The 22637-nt window shown below is 43.3% G+C and overlaps 1 protein-coding gene across 2 annotated transcripts; it reads right to left on the bottom strand.

The window, feature by feature from the left end:
- Positions 1 to 12491: 12491 nt before the first annotated feature.
- Positions 12492 to 18081, bottom strand: MARCKS (myristoylated alanine rich protein kinase C substrate). Of its 2 annotated transcripts, none has more exons than XM_053310491.1 (2): positions 17566 to 18081; positions 12492 to 15615 (listed from the first exon to the last, which is right to left on the bottom strand). In XM_053310491.1, the coding sequence occupies exons 1-2, from the start codon at positions 17662 to 17664 to the stop codon at positions 14860 to 14862; spliced, it is 855 nt and encodes a 284-aa protein (XP_053166466.1). In that variant the 5' UTR covers positions 17665 to 18081; the 3' UTR covers positions 12492 to 14859. The 2 variants fall into 2 exon arrangements, with proteins under 2 accessions (XP_053166466.1, XP_053166551.1); XM_053310576.1 differs by lacking the exon at positions 17566 to 18081 and adding an exon at positions 16130 to 16656.
- Between the last annotated feature and the right edge of the window lie 4556 nt (positions 18082 to 22637).

The following is a 22637-nucleotide window of genomic DNA, read 5'->3' as shown; positions in this document are numbered from 1 at the left end:
CTTTTTTTGTTGAACACACTATAAACATTTGTAACAATAAAAACAATAATATGGTAAAGAACTGGTCTATATAGGATGTTATATAAATAAAAATTAAGTTAACATCAAGGTTCTGCAGTATGTTATTTCGAACAGATACACTGAGCACAACTCAGCAAAAATCAAGTCCTGTACAGACAGGATGTTAAATGTGTTCAGGTGTCTGTACACAAGTAGCTATTTTTGTGAAAGATTGTACACACAGTCAAAAGTGAAACTGGGTACAGGCCCCCTCAAATGCAGAATACAGAGAGGAAGTGTATTGCTTGAGTGTTAAACATAAAACTCTATGTGCATAAAGAACTGTATGCATAAACTGTACATAGATTGTATGTGGAACATAATATGTGAACAGGACCTTAACTGGGACCACTGATTCCACTAAAACTGATTCCACTAAAACTGATGGAACCAAATAATACAGTTAAAAATGTTCAAGTCATATTGATTTCAATGGGGATTTGGACTGGTTCATGCATATACTTCACTTGATTACTGTATACTCATTGAGTGGCTGACTCCTTTGAAGAGTATTGTATATGGGGTGATATGAGCCAGTACAAAAGCTTGGTCTCAGTGGTGGTCCAGTCACACACAGAAAAGTTATCTCTTCATGTTGCAATATGTACATGGATTGTGCAAAATATAGACATGCATACTTAATGTGTGTGAACCAGCCTAAACTGCAATTGTTTTTTGCTAGATTGCCCAATAGAAGGATATATTATGGAGAAGGTGCAGCTAGCATTGCCCATACTCCAACCCCCCCCCCCCCCTTTCAAATGACTATTTTGAAACACTTTTTAAAAAATACTCAAGAGTAACTTAAAGTCCCTTTTTGGCCATGTATTCAACAGACAAACTAGAGAAATAGGTACTCCATAGTAGTACATTATAGTGGCCTCAGTGTGTCACTAGAGAGCTTTCTGTGAATCAATACTTCTTTCAGTTTCTGTGCAGTTGTCAAGTCAAACCTTATCAGAATGTGTCTGCTTTTAATACATTGGCTTTGTTTATCCATTATTCAAGTGCTGCAATTCAGATCCATTACATATCAGTTCTGTATAACAATCCTTCTGGAGCGTAACACTATTGGAAGTAGGATCTATGATGCAAGTCAGATTTATATAGGTGTTTAAATGGGAATTTCCAGCTAGGGACCATTCTGGTCTAAAGTTTATCCCCCAGGGGAAAAGATTTGTGGAGGAATATGTACACAACACACTGCATTGTTTGTATACATTTTGCAAGACAGATCCATAAATGCACAAGAACAGGTGGGAATCTAACTTCCTAATCATGAATTCTCCTTGCATGTGAATACTACATGACCTACATATTTTTCACAACTATAGCCCTGTGGACACAATCCTTTACACTACATTTCCCTCCCATATTATAGTTGTGATATACCCCTGCTAAGTGAGCAAAGAGGCACCTTTTTAACGTGGTGATTCTCTTTATTGAACAGGGGGAGAGCAACTGACCCTATACAACCCCAGCACAGTACCCCTCCAGTGACTGTTGCTGGTGTCTATCTTACCTTAATTAATTTCTATACCACCCTTCCAAAAATGGCTCAGGGCAGTTTACACAGAGAAATATTAAATAAATAAGTTGGATCCGTGTCCCAAAAGGGCACACAATCTAAACAGAAACATAAGACAGACACCAGCAACAGTCACTGGAGGTGCTATGCTGGGGGTGGATAGGGCCAGTTGCTCTCCCCCTGCTAAATAAAGAGAATCACCATGTTAAAAGGTGCCGCTTTGCCAAATTAGCAAGGGAACTGTTTCTTTTTAGATTGTGAGCCCTTTGGGGACAGGGATCCATCTTATTTATTTTTATTTCTATTTCTCTATGTAAACCGCTCTGGAATCTTGTGTTGAAAAGCAGTATATAAATATTTGTGGTGGTGGTGGTGGTGGTACAGATTAGTGTATTCAGAATATGTGCCTCTTGATTGTGGAGAACAGATTTTTAAGCTTTCACATAAAACTAAAACTAACCATTACAGAGCACAAGTGTAGAAGAGTGAGTATTACATGTCCGTAATGTGTGGTTTGTCATTCATTCTGTGTGTGAAAATACTGTAGACTGTGGCTCCCAGTTTCCAAAATCCAAGGTAGCTGATCTGTGCTGGGGGGCTACAAGCAGTTGGGGGCAACTCAAAGAACTGAATAGAAACATAAGTCCTTTGTGTCTCCAGCTATTGGCGAGGCCAGCAGTTGTCAACCAGGGGTAAGCATACCCAAGGGTACTTAATACTGCACCCCCTTCCCAGTGCTTTTCCTTCTCACCACCACCACCCCCTCCTCCAGGGAAGGGAATGAAAGAAAGTGATCTGAGAACTAGGGTCTGCACGGAACTGGCGGGGGCCAGTTTGACAGTGGGGAGGGGTGCAGCTTTAAGGATGGGGAAGGATGCACTTACCACCTGCCATGTTCCCCCGGCCGGCGATCGGTTCCTTAAACATCCCCCAGGGCGGCAGCGTACCTCCCTGCTGCCCCCTTCGCTACGTTTACTGGAAGTAGCGGATGCGCCTGCGCATCCTGCAGATGTTGGCCTACAATTCACATAATCCATGGCTATTGGCCACTGTGGCTGCGGATTATGGAAACTGTAGTCCAAAAATAGCTGGGGAGCCTAAGATGAGCAGACCTGGCCTAACGTATGTTGCCCTCCTCAAAACACTTCCTTCCACCCCCTGCCCCAGTTTCTGGCTTTTGATAAGACACCAGAAAATAAAGAAGAGGAGGCCCAGGATGGTGGTGAGGAGGAGAAAAGCAGCTTCCTGGCTGCCTTGTGCCCTTCTATCTAGATCAGGGATTCTCAACGTGTGGGTCCCCAGATGTTATTGGACTTCAACTCCCATAATCCCCAGCCCCAGTGGTCTTTGGTTGGGAATTATGGGAGTTGAAGTCCAATTACATCTGGAGACCCACACGTTGAGAATCCCTGATCTAAATGCATGCCTTCACCCACCATCTCACAGTGCGCCCTCCACTTCCCTCTGCAGGGCTGCCCCTTTTGTCTCCCCTTTGCCCTGGAGGAGGAGCAGGGTAGCAGTGGTGGCCATGAGAACAGAGAAGAATGGCTGTACTGCTCGTTCTGCCCTGCCTGGCTTCAAAGAACAGCAGTGGTGGTGACTTGTGCTGCTGCTGGTTAGGATGGGGGGAAATATAAAGGGGTACATGACCTGAAATTTTGAGGGAAAGGGAGTAGAGTTGTTTAAAAAAAACAAAAAAGATGAGACATTGGGAGATGGCAGTAACCTGGCTAGAAGATGAAGAAAGAGGAGAAAGTGAAAACTGTGGATAAAGCTGGAAACAGAAAAGGAGTACTTGAAGATTGTAAAAGAGCAGGTGGAGATATGCATGTCACTGATTTTTATTACAAGTATTTAATGAATGAAAGTGGCACAGGCCCCACTATATAGTCTGGTTCGTGTATGATTAGTTACATTTCTATCCATTCTTGCTGCAAGGAAATCAGGCTAACTGACAAGGTGCTCCCTGCTCTACTGTCCTAGAGAGGTGTCTGGTTAAAAAACAAAATCCGAAGAAGATGGCATGCCTCTTTTTCTTACTCTGAATTTATATCAGTTTACTGACTGACATCCTGATTAAATTATTTAATGAAATTCCTACTGATATAAAGTAATCCTTTTAGAGTAACTCTTGAGTGGTACTATTGAGCAACTTAGAGTGGTTTCAGGTGAAAATGGCCCTCTATATGTGATGATGCAGTGGGATCACAGTGAGAATGCACCTGCCCCAACTCACTAAAGGATGTGCCGATCTGCTCTCCTTTAATTGCATGTGATGGGTGTTCATTTAAATCGTCTCTCTACACATACTGCAAAATTCTGTTTTGCAGTGCCTTCTGAGGTGCTGAACACCCTTCACACACAATTAAAGGGCATGCTGAGAATGCATCGGGTTCATTCTTGCCGTGACCCCAATGTTATCCCGTGTAGAGGGCTGACTTCATTCAAACTGGCCCTTAGTCTGGATGTCAGCCAGTGTATTGTACTGTGGTACACTGTCAGCAACAACCCTTACAAACAAGCATCATGAGGATCATAAACTGATTGATAATTATCTTTTATTACAGAACTATAGGGAAGCCAAGACCTCTTCAGAGTGAGATCTCTTCAAGCAATGTTGAAGAAAGCTAAGACCTTTTCAAGAAAAGTTCAGGTTCCTTTAAGTCTAAGGTAGGCAGCCTTGGCTCTCCAAGTTTAATTGTGGCTGGAGATGATGGGAGTTGTAGTTCAGCAACAGCTAGTGAGCCAAGATTGCCTACCCTGCTTTAAGTTATGAATATTTTCTATATTCTTCCCTTCTAATATTAAGCTGAAGTATTTAAGGAATATAATACCAAGCTTCTTATACACAATCTAAAGCATCAATGGTCCAGTGAGGTAAGGATAATGATCTGTTAGGAGTGGGGTGAGCTTCTGTATGTACTATTTTCATGTGCAGAGTTAATGACAAACCACAAATTATGGACAAATTTTATTTCATCTTTATACACTTCTTTTTGGAATTATTAATTTCACATTTGAAAGGTTATGAGTTGGTTGTCCAAAATCAAGGGTCACTATCTGGCCAATGGCAATGCATATAATTCTCCCACGGAAATCAAATTCTTAAACTCCTACACTTTGGATATTGCCCAATTATGTTTTTTGTTTGTTTTTAAAATGCCTATTTAACATGGATTTTGATTTACCTTATTGTCATAATGTCCTCACTTTTGCTTCTGCAACTATAAGGACAAGATTAGACAAAAAAAAAAGGAGAGAAAGGAAATGGAGATAGAGAAATTCAACAAACAATGGTTTTAAAATTAAAAGAGTTCAGTGTCGAGAGGTATACCATGATTGTTGTCAAAAGCCACTGAGAGTCAAGGAAACCAACAGGGGCCATCTGCTCCTGTATATCTCCTTTCTTGGATCATCAACCAGGGTGTCAAAGGCCATTTTAGTCCTTCAACTGGGTCTGAAGTCAGATAATCAGTTTCATAAGAAGCAATGGAGCAAGCTACCACTACTTGCTAAGGAGATCTTGTCCAGAAATGTCAGATTTGAAACCAGGCAGTCATCATTCAGATCATCATGTTCATACACTTTATCTGGTGTGGCTCAGGATTTCATGGCTGTCACAAGAACCCTGCCTGGCCCTGTCTCAAGTTATACCTGACTCTACACATAGAGCAAATAATGATAATGATTTGCTCTTCTGTACTGGTCAGGATAATCTGTAGGTGCTCAGGTGGGTGCTCACCCTCAGGCTACTCAAACTGAAAGCTATCCACAGAAACTGAACACCAAGTAAACACTGAGTAACATCTAGAACGAATGGTTGGTCCAGATGAACATGAGCCCACTGCCCCTTTTTACATACAGCCTTGTCATGAACATGCCTGCTCCTATGTCACTCAAGGAAGTGCTGACACATCCTTGGCATGTCTACTTACTTGCACATAAGGGGGCGATAATCCAAATCACCCTCTACATGCATTTCAAAACCCTGTTTAACCAGGACTGCTTGCAACCTGGGAGGAGCAGCAGGAGGATGGCACCCACAATCAAAGGAGATACCCAGAACGTTTTGGCACACCTTTTAATGATGTCATGGTGGGTGTGTTCTCAGCATGTTCCCACCAAAATCATGCATAGTGATTTCAACATAGACAAGGATGTTGAAATCCCCCAGAACAATCTGAAGGCCTTCAGCAACAATAGCATTTCCACCAGCATAAAGAGGAAGATTACTGGAAAGCAGGGTGTGAGGTACACCAATGCCCAGTGTCAGGTACAGGTACTTGAAATTTGCAGAATGCCTGGAGAAATTGATAAAAACTTTATTGTCCACAATAATGAGGATTAAGTGTTGATTAGCATATCTACCGAATCTCTTTCTATATGTACAGCCTATCAAAAGTGATTGGGCAAAAGAATCTAAAGAGATCTAGAAGAAAGGTAGATGATACAATATTATTTTTTGGCTGAAACCAAAGAAAAACAGTTATCCATATTATTATTTATTATTATTATTTATTCAATTTCTATACCACCCTTCCAAAAATGGCTCAGGGTGGTTTAAACAAAGAAACAATAAATAAATATAAAATGGATCCCTGTACCCTAAGGGCTCACAATCTAAAAAGAAACATAAGATAGACACCAGCAACAGTCACTGGAGGTACTGTGCTGGTGGTGGATAGGGTCAATTACCCTCCCCCTGTTAAATAAAAGAGAATCACCACATTAAAAGGTTCCTCTTTGCCGAGTTAGCAGGGGAGGACTGTCTGGATGGACTAGTAACACAATGAAATTGTATTGTTGTGCCACAAACAATGAGGAAAGAAATCTTAGACCTTATTTGCCAAGGCCATCAGGGCTTAACCAAATGCTGTAAGCATGCTGTACTGAGCTCACTACCCGTTCCAGACGAATTATCCAGAAACCCTTGAAGGTTTCAAGATGAGTAATAGACCTACCAACTACCAATTGTTTAGATGTGCTGTTAATAATCATGATGATGATAATTATTATTGTTGATTCATGAAAAGGGAGGGGGATATATGGAAATGTTATTGTAATATGTCCAGCCAGTAGGTTGCACTAGCATTTTCTAATAGTGATCCTATTTAGGGGCAGAGTCCTTTCTTGCTTCCTGCCTATACTTCTTGTTGAACTTGTGTCTTTCTGCAATACAATAAATCTTATCCTCTAATGGCTGCCTTGCTCTGAACTCCCATGACAGATTAGCATGTCTACTAAATATTTTTCTGTAGGCAAAGCCTATCAAAAGTGGTTAGGCAAAATAATCTAAAAAGATCTAGAAGAAAGGAAGATGATACAAGCCATATTATTTTAGGCTGAAACCAAACAAGAACAATGATCCATATTATCCCAGGACTATCTGGAAGAGGGTTTGATTGGTTTAACATTTAAGACTTTAAAAGGTATACTACTGATCTTATATTTACATGCTACACAATGCCAACTTTCAACTTCTTTAGGGACCCTTCTTTTCATGGATTACTTGATTTCTGATCAAGTGTCCGGGGCTTGAAGTCCTTTTTATCTTAACTGGTGCAAGCAGTGTTCATATAAAGGTAAAGTGTGCCATCAAGAAGGTGTCGACTCCTGGCAACCACAGAGTCCTGTGGTTTTCTTTGGTAGAATACAAAAGAATACAAAGAATATAGAATACAAAGCGGTAGAATACAAAGAGGGGCTTACCATTGCCTCCTACCGCTCAGTATGAGATGATGCATTTCAGCATCTTCCTATATCGCTGCTGCCTGATATAGGTGTTTTTCATAGTCTGGGAAACATACCAGTGGGGAGTCAAACAGGCAGCCTGTGGCTTGCTAGTCAAGTCATCACCCTCTGCACCATTAGGTAGCTTAGTGTTCATATACCATTTCTCAAATTCCATTGACAAAATCCCATATGTAATGAGGCACTTCCATTTAAAATCACAATATATTCACACTAGAAGCCCTAATCAGACATTATGTTGAACACTAGCATGAGTGTGCCTTGTACACAGGTGCAGATTTGTACACAGGTACAGGTATTCACATGTTACGTTGAACACAAGTACAGGAATACACTTCCTATTTGTACAATGCATTCCAGGATCTCATACAGTGTTCCCTCTAAGGTGTGCACACACATTTTTTGAAGTCCGCTCAGTTAATTTTAGATCCCGCTCAGGCAGACTCAGGAAGGTCCCACTCTGAATATACGTGCGCACACATTGTCTTGATACTGCCACCCAGAACAAAATTCACTCTGCACACAGATGAAAAAACTGAGAGAGAACACTGATCCCATACACCAGTTCACTTTTAAAATGAATGCAGGTACAATTATTTCACACAAAAACACGTACATGTGCACAGACAACTGTATATTCATATAACATAATGTATAAATAGGGCTAGTTTCATAAAATCAAATGCATGCTGATGAATATTTCAAAAATAAGTTTCTTTCCTTGCTCCAGGGCAAATTGTTTAATGGTAACTTACCTCTGCATTGTTTAAGGTAGTCATAAATAATAATTGTCCTCTAGTCTCTCTGGAGTAAATCTGGATAACTGTTGCTCTATGCCTCTATCAAAATCTCCTGAGCCATTTCGTCACCTCAGCAAATATACTAATTTGTCTCCAGGAAACGCTACACAGTAACTACAGCTTGCAACATCTTTCCAAAATCTATCCAGATTCCATTTTTAAAAAATATCTCAACCTTGAAACTTCAGTACTCCTCTTAAGTTCAGCCTAAAGCCTGTCTTTTTAAAAAAACTAGCCCTGAATTAGGGATGTGCTCAAACCGTTTTGGCACCTCTAATTCGAGGCACCAAAATGCTTCAAGCTGTCTCAGCTGAATAGTTTCGGCAGGCGAAGAGAGAGCACTATAAGAGGAGGAAGGCAGGTCTTAGCTGCCCCTTTGTCGCTCCACTGCCCCACCGCGGCACTGTCAGTATTAAATGCCAAACCAGGTGGCTACAGTGCTGCTCCCAGCAGCCTGCGGGCAGCATTGGCACGTAAGTGCTGTCTGTGCATGCACAAATGCCATTTGTGTGGTCAGCAGCACTATGCTGACCACGCAAATTGTGTCCACGCATGCAGTTTTACCACTGCACAAATTGTGTCCACGCTTGAGCCCCTGGTGGCGCAGTTGTAAAACTGCCGCCCTGTAACCAGAAGGTTACAAGTTCGATCCTGACCAGGGGCTCAAGGTTGACTCAGCCTTCCATCCTTCCGAGGTCGGTAAAATGAGTACCCAGAATGTTGGGGGCAATATGCTAAATCATTGTAAACCGCTTAGAGAGCTCTGGCTATAAAGCGGTATATAAATGTAAGTGCTATTGCTATTGCTATATGCCACTTACGTGCAAACACCACCTGCAGGCTGCTGGGAGCAGCACTGCAGCCACCTGGTGCAGCATTTAATACTGACAGTGCTGCAATGGGGCAGAGGAGTGACGAAGGGGCAGCTAAGACCTGCCTTCTTCCTTTTAAAGGGCCTACTGTCCACTCCACCAGATATGCACAAAATGTTCCATGCACACCCCTACCCTAAATATACATAGGTGGTTTCTAAAATTACAGCTCAGATGCAACTAATTTTCTGTTGGTGTTGAGTGGCATGAAGTGCTTGAAACAGCTCAAGGCCTTGTAAAAACTTGCAAATTCTACTTATTGTGAATTGCTTATTCTACTTGTTTATTAAGTACAAAACTTTTAAAATGACTTTTAGAAATATATGAATCCTGTTATTTGCTCAAATTCTAAGGAGCACACAAGCACAAATGGGTGGTGTTTATGGTTATGTTGATAATCTATATGAACAGCTTTGATTGTTATTTTCAGTACTGGTTAGATGTATAGGAGGGTGAGACCCAACTTCTTAATGTGATTTTCAATGCTTTACTCAGTAGGCTGTTCATTATTTTTGTCAGCGTAGCTGTGGGTTTCACAACTAGGTTGCCTGTATGCTCTTCCTTCCATATTGATTATAAACAATATGCTTCTTACTTGTGGAAAAGGACATACCTAAATTCAAATTATGTTCTAGATAAAAATAGTAAGATTCAATTGTAACATAAACAATTGTTTTAATTCCAAGTAACAGAAATGGCCACAACTTCAGAACTGTTGTTAAAAATTTCATTATTTTTAGTGAACTTAAAGCAAGACCATGTATTTTCCAAAAGTTGGGAGAATGCTTCCCAAACCTGTTAATTTTCAAAGTTGCATGATGGAATATGGGTAAGGATGAAAACATCACTGATTATCACTTCACCACGTTTTTTTTTAATTTTCCCAGACTGGTGTGGGGAAACCAATTTTTTTATCCTTGGAAATACCAAACCAAGAAAATTTCTCTTCATAAAGGAAGCAAAGTTACTGGTGTACATGTACATACATAAACACATATCTAGGAATACTTGAACATCTGCCGTTTTGATAGGGCTTTGGCTTGGAATATGAAATCTAGCAATTTCATATGCAGTCTCAAGCTGGTCTGTTTGTAAGATGTGGTAGTACAGAAGAAACTGCCTTATACCAAATCAAACCATTGGTCCATCTAGCTCATGTTTGAAAGCAGCTCTTCAAGGGTTGAGGCAGGAGTGTTTCCCAGCTTTATTGAGAGATGCTAGGGATTGAAACTGTGACCCGCTACAAGGAAAGCCGATGCTCTACCACTGAGCTATGGCCCCACCCCAGTGATGGCTCACAGAACAGTCATATGATTCAACATAATTACTGCACAGTGCAAGTATGTTTGAGGACTCCTGAATCCCTCCCTGTCCTAATTTTCTGCCAGTGTCTACTTGACTGGGCCATAAATTCAGCAATCCTAGTACTCAAATGACAAGTAGCTGTGCTGACACACCAGGGAGTTGATTTCTACACCTCCAAAAAACCCAAACTGGATTCACAGAATCCTCTGTCAGAGGTTACTTGGGGGGGGGCGGGGTTGCAGAGGTGTAGAGGTTGATGGTGGGTGGAATCAGACTGCCTTGCACAAGTAGGGATGTCTCCATTTACACAGCAAGACCTTTGGATCCAAGTTATCAAAATAGAAGCAGGCAGCTACTAGGGAAGGTATCAAAAAGTTTAGGAACCCCGCCACTCCCATTATTTGGGAAGTCACATTAATTGTCAGTTAACACAAACTGTTTGTCTCCTATAATTCTCAGTTAACACAAACTGTTTGTCTCCTATATTTACCTATGATTAAATATTTTCTCACTGAAAAGCAATTTAGGGTGGATTCAGATTGTTTGCTCTAAGATATGTAGCTGTCTGCAGTCACCATGAATATAGGGATCAAAACAGAATGAGATCATAAAGGATCCTACTGCAAAATGGACTCTTAACATTTATTAAACAAATTAGATTTTCAAAAAGTGCCCAATGAATGCCTTTCAGAATTAGTTCCAATCAACTGTCAACTCACAAACAGCAGCAAATGTCATACTGGTCAAAACTCATTTACCTAAATCCACCCTGTCCCTCCATAACAGATCCACAACTATTTTTTCATCAATTAAATGTTAGGTACTTGTCTTAGATTTTCAAAACTTCTAATGAAAGTTGAACACTAAGCACATTTAAGCTGCCCTCTTCTTCAAAGTTGCACCCCATGGCAATTCACCAATTTACTTTGCCACTAAAAAGCTATTGGCAGCTACTGTGAGCTCATCAACAGGGCAGCAGAACAAAACAAAGTTCAGATCTCAGCTCAAGCTTCCTAGTGAGTTTGGCCCAGTCATTCAAAGAATGTGATCCAATTTATTTGGATACAAGTCTCATGGAAATCAAAGGGTAAACATATTTGGAATCTGGCTGTAAATTTTATTAACCAAGCCCAAACATATTACTCAGAAGTAGCCCAATTACTGTGGAATTTAAATCCAACCATGTCTGTTTAGGGCTCAGTCTTGGTTTTTCATGTTTTAAATTGGTAATCATAATACATTTCATAAGGTGTCAATGAACATATTGGCTTCATATTAATATTGTACTTACTGTGCAATATTAACATATTGTAATCCTGAACACACTTAGAAATGGAATTTGATTAAAGACATCAAACTATTAAGGGAATGGGACTAGGAACAGTAAGGATGTTCAGCTATGATAATTTCATGCCCAAAGACTTGTAGAATACCTTTTCTACTATTCAACAGTAACCTAGTTTCTATGATAAATTGTTCATGTAATTCCAACAAACACAGTTTCCCAACATCCAACTCTCTAGCAGTTACTCTGCAGTGATATCCATTTGATCAACTATGGAACATCAGGCATTATGAAACTGGTCACTCACTAAATGGTGCTCATTTCAGTACTCTAAAGTTATGCAGTGTTTAAGTTAGCCGCTTTCCAACGTTAAGCTGAATTAGCCTGTTTCAGTGTTGATAGGGCAGTCTATTGGTGGCAACAAAGAACTTTATTCATGACTCTTGTCTAGGTTAAGACACATTCTAGAAGAATGTATGCATGCAGTTCAGAAACCTGAACAAGGACTCAGAAACCTGAACAACGGTGACAGTAGATGTCATATGGGAGATGCAAAGATTAGACAATAGTAAGAACATACCCTCTGATCTAATAAAAGTCAGTGGATTTAAACATGCATAAATGGTAGCAAAACTGCAGCCAGGTAAGATAACTGGTACAAGGGGAAAGCTAAGTCACAATGTGTGAAGAAAAAGTAACAAAAAAAGGCAGGCCTGGCTTTATTTTTGTAGACTTATTCAAAGAGAATGTATTTAACACCACATAATTATGATGGGCCAAGACAAGAGTCAAGAACAGAGATGTACAGCCATGTTGTCATAAACCCCGTAGAGTTATGAATGGAAAGAGTCTCAACAGATGTAGTCCAAGAATGACACTGGTATGAAGGATCTCATTTTACATCCATTTATTTCATCCCATGGCCATTTAAAGCATAATAGTCAATACATTTCTAACACTACAGAGAAATACCAGGGTGACCAGAGTATATATACAAGCCGGAAAAGGAAAAAAAAGATGTGGACAGCTGAATAAGAGTATGTATTCAGTATGGAATCCACTGAACTTCATTCAGCTCAGGCTTTGTTCTTTAGGGAACAAGGTGCTAATGTGCCACTCTCTCATAAAATAAAGAGTAATTGCTTCCAAAGCAAGTTACTGCTGAAAACATTGATGGAAGCAAGTTAAGTGTAACACTAAATTCCACCTATAAATGTAGGAGCAACACTTCCTTGATTCAATTTCCACCCTCCAACACCATTACTACTCTGCATTTGTTTTTACAAAAGCCTACCATTTTATTAAGGCATATTTTGCCCTGAGCAATATGGTGGAAATTAGCCCAAAAGCCTAAACAGTTAGAAGGCAAGCACCAAGTGACTATTTTATAGACAAATATAGCAAGCTCCCCCCCCCCCGGTCAACTCGCCTATAGCTGGGAGTAATATACAAAAAATATTGCTCAACAATTTGGTAGAACAAAAACGCTTACTTTAGGCCAAACTTCCAAGGCTGGTTGCTTAAAGTCAGGCACTGAAGTAGATGTTGACATGATTAAGAACAAACACATAAGATTGGACCTTTGCTGTGTTGATACCTGAATTCAGATGTCCATATTTGAAAACTCAGGTGGTGATCCAAGACATCCCAAACAACCACAGCCAAAGTGTCAAGTCAACTCAAGCTAAGAGATTATAATCCAATGTACCATAGAGTGATCAAAGCTTTGCCTACACATACCCACTAAAGTCAACTGGTGCAAGCCTGTTGTGAACAGTTAAGTTCCTCTTAATTCTGTTTTTGCTAGATCTCATATTAGCAACATGTCTAGAGTGGCACAGGTTGTTCATTTAAAATCCAATGCACATCTTCATGTAGAAGACCTTAAATCTAACTCTATAGATACAGCTTTTATTGGGCCCAGAAGACCACACAATCCATAATTTAGAAAGTGAGAGTAATGTTAAGTGGCAAACAAGTGCCTTTATACAAATTTAGACAATACAGTCAATCTACTAAGCTATCAGGAATATCCAGAAAAAGAAACACAGCCAAATTCTACATTTTATTCACATTTATTTTCGCTTTTAGTGTGCTCACAGAAAATTAGAACACCTTAAGCAGGAATTTAATAGCAATTTTGTAAGCAAAGTTACATTCCATCTCTAAGTCAAATTGGTCAAAGCTTCTCCAGTATTTACAAAAAAACATGATAGACAAGATGCTACACAAAAACCATTGCATCTGGAATTGGTTTTTTCTTCTTTATTCTCAAAGACAACTGGAAAAAGAAAGCATCGTCTGCTGTCATCAAAAACATACCACAGTATAAACAGTAACCATTCCACTTATCACAGCTTGGTTGAGTTTAAAATTGTGTGTGTTTTGTTTTTGTTTAAAGGTCCAAGATTACTGCAATTTTACAAAAAAAAAAAAAAAGGAAAATGGGCAGGGTGGAAAAAGTTGCAAACTTAATGTGCTTCTGGATATCAAGATTTGTTTTTATACAATAGTCACAGTTAAAAACACCCTGCTGGTAATACATAATTACACTTTATTAAGGTCATAAACCAGCAATAAACAATAAAGCCTATACAACTTGTATTTCTACTTAATCACTGACTGGTACAGCTAACATGAGATAAGTGAAAGTTCCTATGGTTTAAATGAATTTCCTAAGACTATGATTTTTTTTTTTAAATCTGAGTATTGGAATTTTTCTTCTTCCTTCTTAATCAAGACTTGTAGTGTTGTAAACCTTATAGAACATCTGCCTCACAAAATACATTGTAATAACTTTTTTAAAAAAGACTAACCCCTTATTTCTTGTGGCACATTTTCTTGGCAAGTTATCTGCACCACTAATTCCCCATGTGACCCCTATCACTTCATTTGCTATTCCTTATTGACCCATCCACCTCCTTCATATATGGGCATGTCCATAGATTGACAGAGAAAAAAAGTTTACATTTTGAATAAAGATGCAAAGTATGCAAACAAAAAACAAAAAACATTAATACTGATGCAAAAAAAGAGGAACAAGACAGAGAGGCATTTAGTCTCCTCTGCCAGCTGGAATGGTGGTAACAGAATGATCTGAGATGGGATCTGTGGGTAGAGACAAAAAAGAGAAAGACATCTTTTTAAATCAATCCCTGGTTGTAGACAAGTTCTCCAAAACCAGTACCTGGCACCACTCCAAACAAACAAACAGGGGGGAAGAAAAGTTCAATCATCTCAAAATTGCCATTTTTTTTTTTACTCTGCCGACTCAGCTGGTGGAGCTTCTGGACTAGGCTCAGATGGAGCTTCCTGTGTAGGAGCTGCTGCTGCTGGCTCCTCTGCTTTGGGTGCCTCTTGTTCAGTTGAGGTGGCTTCAGCGGCAGCACTAGGCACAGGGGCAGCTGGAGCTTCTTCCTGCTTATCCTCCGGCTTCTGCTCTTCGGCAGGCTTGGCCTCTTCTCCTGCAGGCTGCTCTGGTGCAGTCTCTTCCGATTTGGCCTCCTGCGAGCCACCAGTCTCCTCCTTGGCCTCCTCTGTGCTGTTAGCAGCCGCCGCAGGAGACTCCTCCTGGGCAGGTTTGCTCTCCTCGTTGCTTGCTGCCTCGGGAGCAGCGGCTCCTTCAGCTTCATCTTTCCCTCCGTCCCCAGAAGTGGCTGCCCCTTCGTTCTCAGCACCTTCCCCGCACTCCTTTTTGTTCTTTTTGAAGGAGAAGCCACTTAGCTTAAAGGACTTCTTGAAGGAAAAGCGCTTCTTTTTTTTTTTCGGGGTCTCGTTGCTGGAAGAAGGAGTCGCGCCCTCCTCCGTCTTAGAGGAGGACTCCCCTTCAGCGGGAGAGGCTGGCTCTGTGCACTCGGCTTCCGCCGCCTCTTTCTCAGAGGCAGGCTCCGAAGGGGTCTGCTCTTCCTTTACCGACTCTTCCGCTGGCGCACTGCCATTGGCTTGGACCTCCTCCTTGCCAGCCTCCGCAGCTGCTGGCGAGGCATCACCATTCACCTTCACATGGCCATTCTCCTGGAAGAAAGTAACTCAGTGTTACTGGAGGAAAGATCTCTCATGCCAAGCAGAGATGGCTGCTGGAAGACCACTCATATTTTGCCTACACAATCTCTCTCTCTCTCTCTCTCTCCATACATTTATTAAATTAAAAAGCCAATACTGTCTGGAACTCTCGTGATTAGGAATGCCATAACTGGCCCAGTCACTACACTGGCGCCAAAGATTATGAAAACGAAGAGCGGCCGAGTAGAACCAAGCCATTTCGTCATTCTCGGCTTGCCCAACTATCGACACACAGCAGCACGTTGCGGCAGCCTTTCCCGCTGCTTTTCTTGCGTGTGACGCATTCCCAAGGGACTGGCGAGGGAACACACGCAAATCTAGACCCAAGCCACTCCCCTCGCCTTCGCGCTCTAGCCACTCTAAGGACTCCCGCACGCACCCATAGGATATGGCGGGAAGTCAACGTGCTCTGAGACACATTGCAAGGCAGCCCGCCACGCTTTCCTTCCATGATTTAAATCCCCACCTCGAGACTCGGAGGCACAAGAGGACTGCTGTAGCAGCGAATCTCCGCCTGTAGAGGGCACTGCGACTCCATCTTGAACACACACACACACACACTGAAAAGGAGGGGGAGCGAAGACAACGCGGAGGGAGGAGACTAGAAGAGAAGAGCTGGCTGAGCTGAGAAAGCGTTGCTCGCTCCTTGGCCGGAATCAGCAGCACTGCCGAGGCGAACAAAGCTCCATGTCGCTTCTCCCAAACGTTTCATTCTTCTTCCTACTACCTCCCTTGGCTCCAACACAAACAGAAATAAAACCTAGTGCCTCCTTCTCGCCACTGTTTGGCTAAGGCGGCGCCCGCTCTCCCTAGCACATTTGTTGCATTCTGAACGAGCCTCAAGCCCGTTCTCTGAAGGGACAAGCGAAAGAAGCCACAAAAGCCAGCTGCAGCTCAGAGGCGTGGTGCTGCCGTCTCTGCTCGACGCCACCGCCAAGCCCGGGCTAGCCCAGTGCACGCGCGGCCAGTTCTGCTGCACCGGGGAAGCTGGACCCGCATGCACGCGGCGCGAGCTACAGTTGTGCAAATGCCACATCTGTCCCACATTCACCCCGATGTGGTCGCAACGCTTGCGCATTCCATAGCAACAGGTCTCTGTCTGTGTGTGTGTGTGTGTGTGTGTGTGTGTGTGTGTGTGTGTGTAAACTACATATCTCACACGAAGCTTGGCAAATTCCAAGAGTAGCTGTATTAGTCCTGTTCCAGCAAAACGCAAACAAAAGCGAGCCTCGTGGCACCTTAAAGACCAACAGCATTACCGGGGCACACGCTTGGGCTAAGAAGAGCAAGAGGGAGAAACCCAGCGAGCAAAATGGAGAAGAAGACAGAGACTATAGCCCCCTTCCTCAATACACAGACAACTCTCCAGCGCCTCCCCCCGCCAGCCTCGCTTGCCGCTTTCTCTTGCTATTGCCTTATCACCGCGAAGCTCCACAATGCTCGCCCCCAACCACCAACCGCCAAAGAAGGAAATTGGGGAGGGGGAAAAAAGAGACTGTTACAGTACAGGAAAACATGGAAGAGCATACAATCAAGGCAGCCATCACCGTCAGAGCGCACATAGAGCAAGAGATAACACAAAGATGAAGCCAGTTTAAGCATCAGCTATGCCACGGAAAAGCACTTAGCCAAGAATAGTTCATCCTATAGTAGATAACCATCCTGCATTACCTCCTCCAACATATAAGACTAAGAACTGGGTCCAGAGAAAAATGCCCCCCACCCACAGCAGTGTGAAAAAGCCACTCCTTTCCATTTCCATTTGCTTTTTAGAAAAAGAGGGGTCGTGTGGTCGATTTTTGAAGAGCCAAGCACACCCCACGAAGATAAAATGTGGAACCAGAATTAAAGACGATGCAAGATTAAACAAAGAATAACCCCACAATTCTCCTTCTCCCTTACCTGCCCATTCGCCTTTGAAGGAGATGCAGCCACTGCTTCTCCGGGTTTCTCAGCAGCAGCTTCGCCTTTCGCAGCGTTCTTGGAGAATTGGGCACCCATGCTGGCTTATTCAACAAAGAAACTCAACAGATCCAAAAGAAGGGGAAACAAAGAGCGGTGGGTTCGTATAAATGCTGGGCGACCAGCAGCCTGAAGAGCAGCAGCAGCAGCACACGCACACACCAGAGGGGAGGAGGGGGGAAGAGAGAGAGAGAAGAGAACCGATTATTTGTATACACTCCTTTTAAAAATTTAAAAGCTGAAGAGATCAAAAAAGCAGCAGCACAGGAAGAAAGGGGGGGAAGGAAAGAAAAAAGTCGAGCAAAAATATTAGAAGCCCAAGTATAGTACAAAAAAAAAGTAATAAAAAATCCCAGATTTGTAGCCGTACTGTAGACAAGGGGAAAATGGAGAAATCTCCCTGGTCGCTAATAAGATGCGGAGTCCAACGCCCAAGTGCACAGATGAATGGGCTTCCCGAGCGCTGACGGCAGCCCCCGCCCGCCGTCGACCAATCACTGCGCCGCCAGACAAAAGAGGGGGCGGGGCCTCCAATTGGAGCGAACAATGGAGCTGCGATTGCAATAATTTGAAATCGGCCTTGGACTGATAATTAATACTCCGAAGAATATAAATAAATTAATAGGATTAAGGCACGCACCCTGATTTCTGTTTCCTTTTAAAAAGAAAAACGGAATGATGCACACTGGAGAGTCTATTGCTCTTTCCTTTGGGTGGCAGACGGACACTGAAAACATCGGCTGGGGGGGGGGGGCTTTTGACTTGCAGTGGTGGTAGCCTCTGGTGTCTGTCTGTCTCTCGCTCTCTCCCCCACCATTCAGTGTTAAGTTAGAGACAATGGTTTGACTTGTGTGTGTTTGTGATTTCATTCTCTCGCCCCCGCTGCCACCCCCTTCCATCGCCCCTTTCTCCTCCTCCTCCCCTCCTCCTCTTTTCCACCCCTTGCTGATAGAAAAATCAACAGATAGGGAGGCTTGCATTTTTGCTTTAATTGGTTGCAATTGTTCAATCGTCCCAATTTGGAAGGTATTTAAACCACGTAGATCGAGTTTCGCCAAACGGGATCACGAGTTGAAAATTATTAGGTCTGTAGGCCAGATGTGAAAAATGCTTAAAGCAGCTGCTATTGCAATGGAAGGAGTGTTCCCTTCCCCTCCAATATTGGCTTGAAATAAAATATTTTGCGAGGAGCCTACGGGTCTAATTAAATTTCGCTGCCTGATTAGCTTTGATTTCTATCTTCTTTTTCTTCTTTAGAAACTGTTTGCTGAGACTGCAAAGCCGGTTTTTTTGTTTTTTAAGATGATGAAATTAATGGGTGCAGAATATCTGTCCGTATGTTTTCCAGAAAAAGAAAGGCATCCACGTGTAATTGAAAAGGCTCTCAGCCAAACGATGCTGAAGTTGGTTCCTGGCTCCCAGCTCCTCCTTCGTCACAGAGACAAAGAGCTGCATGAGCAGCCTGAATAAGGAACTAGTCTTCGTGTCATTGCCCCCCCCATCACATACCCTGTCTGTTCCCATCACCCGAAGGTTGTCCAAATGCACAAGGGTTCAGCCTGGCCCACAGCCTTGATTTTGAGCAAAATGACTTGACACCAGATGCGCCCAGCCAACTCTTGCATATAAAGGATCCAGGTGTGCATGTGTGTGTAGGGAGGGGGGAGGTTGTTTCAACAGCTTTGGGTCTGGCTGTCCCATCCTTTTGCTTCAGCAAGGCATGGCCAAACCCTGCCCCCACCCCCAGTCCAGTAGTATCCAATGCAGGGGTGTAGCTATAATTGAGTGGATGGGTTCAAAGAACCCAGCCCCCTAGCTCCTGAGCGGGGCCCAGTGTCACCCCTCCCTTTTTTCTTCATGATCCCCCTCATTCTGAGGGGTCACCGGGCAGAGGGGTGAACATGGCGCCTTGTCTAGATACACCCCTGTTCCAATATATGTTGGACCATCTCAAATCACATATCCACACAAGCTGCAGCCTACTAGATGCATTAGCTTGTTTGTGGCCCAATGTCCGGTTGTGGGTTTGGGAATGTCCTGGAAAAAGACACAATTCTAGTGCCTCTCCTAGGAAAGTCTCCTGGTCCTTGAGATATGTGATGGGGGTCCAAAGCTTGGGGGGTGGGGGTAACCCTAGTATCTTATTTGTAGATGTTGCAGGGGACATCACGTGCCAATTTTGCTCAAAAACTATACTTTGGATCTGGCTGAATTCCTGTGCATTTCGTAGAGGGTAGTGTTCTGGTGAGCATGGTGTTATATATTTAGCAGCCCAAATTATATTTTGGATTGCATTGGCATGAACGTTTGGTTCCTTATTCAGGCTGGTCATGCTGCCTTTGCTCTGTCAGGAAGAAGGAACCGAGAACCAGGATTCAGGAACGCGTTAAGCATCTTCCCAGAGACCAACGGAACTCGAGTCTAGTTCGTTTTCATTGACTGTTGTGCTTTGCGGAGCCATGATGGTTTGCGTGAAAATACCACATCTCTGAATGTCATCGAGAAGTGGGGTAAAGGGGCTTTCCCTCTTAGAACGTGCAGCCCGATCCTATGAAGTTCCTTCCCACCTTCCTCACACCCCGTTGAAATCAATGAGCTCAGAGACAACTGATTCTTCACAGGATTGCAGCCTAGACGGATCCGTGGTGGGCTGACTCTTCCGTCTCTTTAATGGCTACATGACTGGAGCGACAGGAAGGTTGCAAAATGTCTATCCCGCTGCTTCAAAAGCAACACACACACACACACACAAATACGGAGGCAGCTCGAGCGAATTATTGTTATGTTACCAGAATGCCGAATGCATTGTTATGGGTTTGGAAAAGATTAGTGTTTGGGAAAGAGCAATGATGAAGGGTTCAGGATTAAACAAGCTATCCTTTCCACTAAAGGCTTCATTGTGTGATGAGTCCAGATTTGTGCATTCACTGCCGTTCAACCGCCCCGTCCCCCCCTCCCCCGCTTGCCAACATTCTAGTATTTTTAGCAAGATGGCACTCAGTCAAGTCAAGGAATATTTCGTGTCTTGTGGCAAAATATACCACAAGGCATTTGGTTTTTACATCAAGCTCCCCCCTCTTCCTTCCTCATCCCCCCTCCCCGCATATCTTCAAATACAATTCCTTTCTTCAGCTTAAACGACGGGGAAATGGATCGCATGGTGGAAAACCATTAGTGCCAACCGCGATGTCTTTGTTTTAATCATTATTTCTCTCTTTTGGAAAGGGGAGGGGGACGGCGACCGTTTAGATACACTGCTTCAGTTCGATGCATTATTCAGTCCTCAAGTTATATTTCCCTAGAGCAGCTGTGTTTTTAGGTTTTTCTTTCTTTCTTTCTTTCTTTTTTAAGGTAGATGTGCAACGTGCCAACAAACAGCTTATCGCCCTTTAGGGAAATCGGGCAGGCAATCGGCAGCACTAGTTGATGGAAACCGACCCATTTTGTGCATGTGGCAATCCTCAACCGAAACGTAATCTGGATAAATCCATTAACATCCAGGTGCTTGTAAAATACGCTTTGGAGCCTGACGATTTTCTTCACTAGGAAAAGAACCAAATTACCTTCCATCTGCATTATTTTGTGGCTGCTGGCTTAAATAGCTGCGAATCCTGTCTACGAGGAGGTTTGAGGCATCTCTTCCAGCATCTGCATCAAAAGGAGGCAGAGAGAGCAAATGGAGCTAGTCTGGGGACTCCCCCCCCCTCCCCGTCCTGCCTCTTCTCCTTTCCACCGAGACTCATTTGAGAGGCTCGGCGCTCCTTTATTGCCTCTTTGTTACTCGGCTGCATTGCTTTTGCTGGGTGCCTATTTACACGGTATCGGCTGGTTTCCTGGGCGACGGCCGGGGAAGATTCGAAACGGAGGAGGGGCTCGCGTGAGGAAGGGGGTGGATGGGAGGGAGTGGGAGACGCAGAAGACCCAAACAGATGGACCCTAAAGGGAGGGCAGGGAGAAAGGTGGGCCTGCCCTACGTTGGGAGGAGACTCCGAAAGGAGTCTGCCAGCTGGAAGAAGCTCCAGGAGAGTAATTCCTTGGACTTTTACGCACACAGCGGCAGGTTTTACCGCCAGTTTGTGGGAGGCTTTACTGCGGACTCGGAAGTTGTCCCAAACAACCGACGCAGAGAGTGGATTTACCCCATATCAATCAGGCTACACTCTAAAGTGCAGTGAAAATGCCGAATTGTGTGTGAACGGCTCCCTGATAACTCGCAGGGATTTGGGGGTAAATCTAGTCCATTTGTGGACGCACCCTCTCCAGTCCGGGGGAGATGCGAGTTAAAGGGCTTCCCAAGCCCCATGTGAAAAGCTTCCTCTGGACAGAGTAAAGCCTCAACGTTTTCCTGCTATTCCGCAATCTGCTCCGCGTGTGAGCTCTCGGCACTCAGGAAGAGTTGCTGTGGGGCAGGCCAGAAGGTGGGGAGGGGAGGCAGTCAGGAGGGCTCTTGCTGCTGTCCGAGGAGAGGCCGGACCAGAATCACGTCCAAGCCGGGGAGGAGGCCAATAATTGAAAGGAAAAGGGCCGAGTACATACAGGAGAAGGAAGGGGAAAGGGGGCGAGACAGGACAAAGGGTGGATAAAGCCTTTTAGACATGCTTGAGAAAGCCGAGGGAAAGAGTTTCCTTTCTCTGAGGCTTCTTTTCTCTGAGGTAAATGGCATCCTTCCAAGACTCCAGCACAGCATTGCCACCTTGTTCTTTTAGAGTTCCTGTCAGAACTGGGTCGTGCACACCATTTTGGTATGTGCATATTTTTTTGGCAAGTAGATGTAGTCTTGTGGAGGCTGCACCTGTTGAAGTTCTGCCTGTCACGCACTGTTAAAACAATTCTCCTCCAAAAAAGGTGGTTTTAAGCATCTGTGATAGATGTTCAGTTCTGAGAAAAAGATCCTTGTTGATGTCAGTGATTGATACGTTCCTAGTATGGGCCAATACAACAAGCATGATTTATGGTGCACAATTAGAACTGAGTCACACCACCTCTTTAAGTTTCAAGCAGTTTATTCTCTC

The sequence above is a fragment of the Hemicordylus capensis genome, chromosome 1 (assembly GCF_027244095.1).
Source record: "Hemicordylus capensis ecotype Gifberg chromosome 1, rHemCap1.1.pri, whole genome shotgun sequence".
In the NCBI taxonomy this organism is placed as follows: Eukaryota; Metazoa; Chordata; class Lepidosauria; order Squamata; family Cordylidae; genus Hemicordylus; species Hemicordylus capensis.
The sequence above is the reverse complement of the archived record's forward strand: the minus strand, read 5'-3'. Positions and strand labels throughout refer to the sequence as shown.

What these genes read in the sequence shown, in the direction of transcription:
- MARCKS (XM_053310491.1), bottom strand. Translation starts at nt 17,664, where the DNA reads ATGGGTGCCCAATTCTCCAAGAACGCTGCGAAAGGCGAAGCTGCTGCT. An exon ending in CTTCAAAGGCGAATGGGCAG is followed by an intron (nt 15,616 to 17,565) that starts GTAAGGGAGAAG and finishes ACTTTCTTCCAG; the next exon opens with GAGAATGGCCATGTGAAGGT.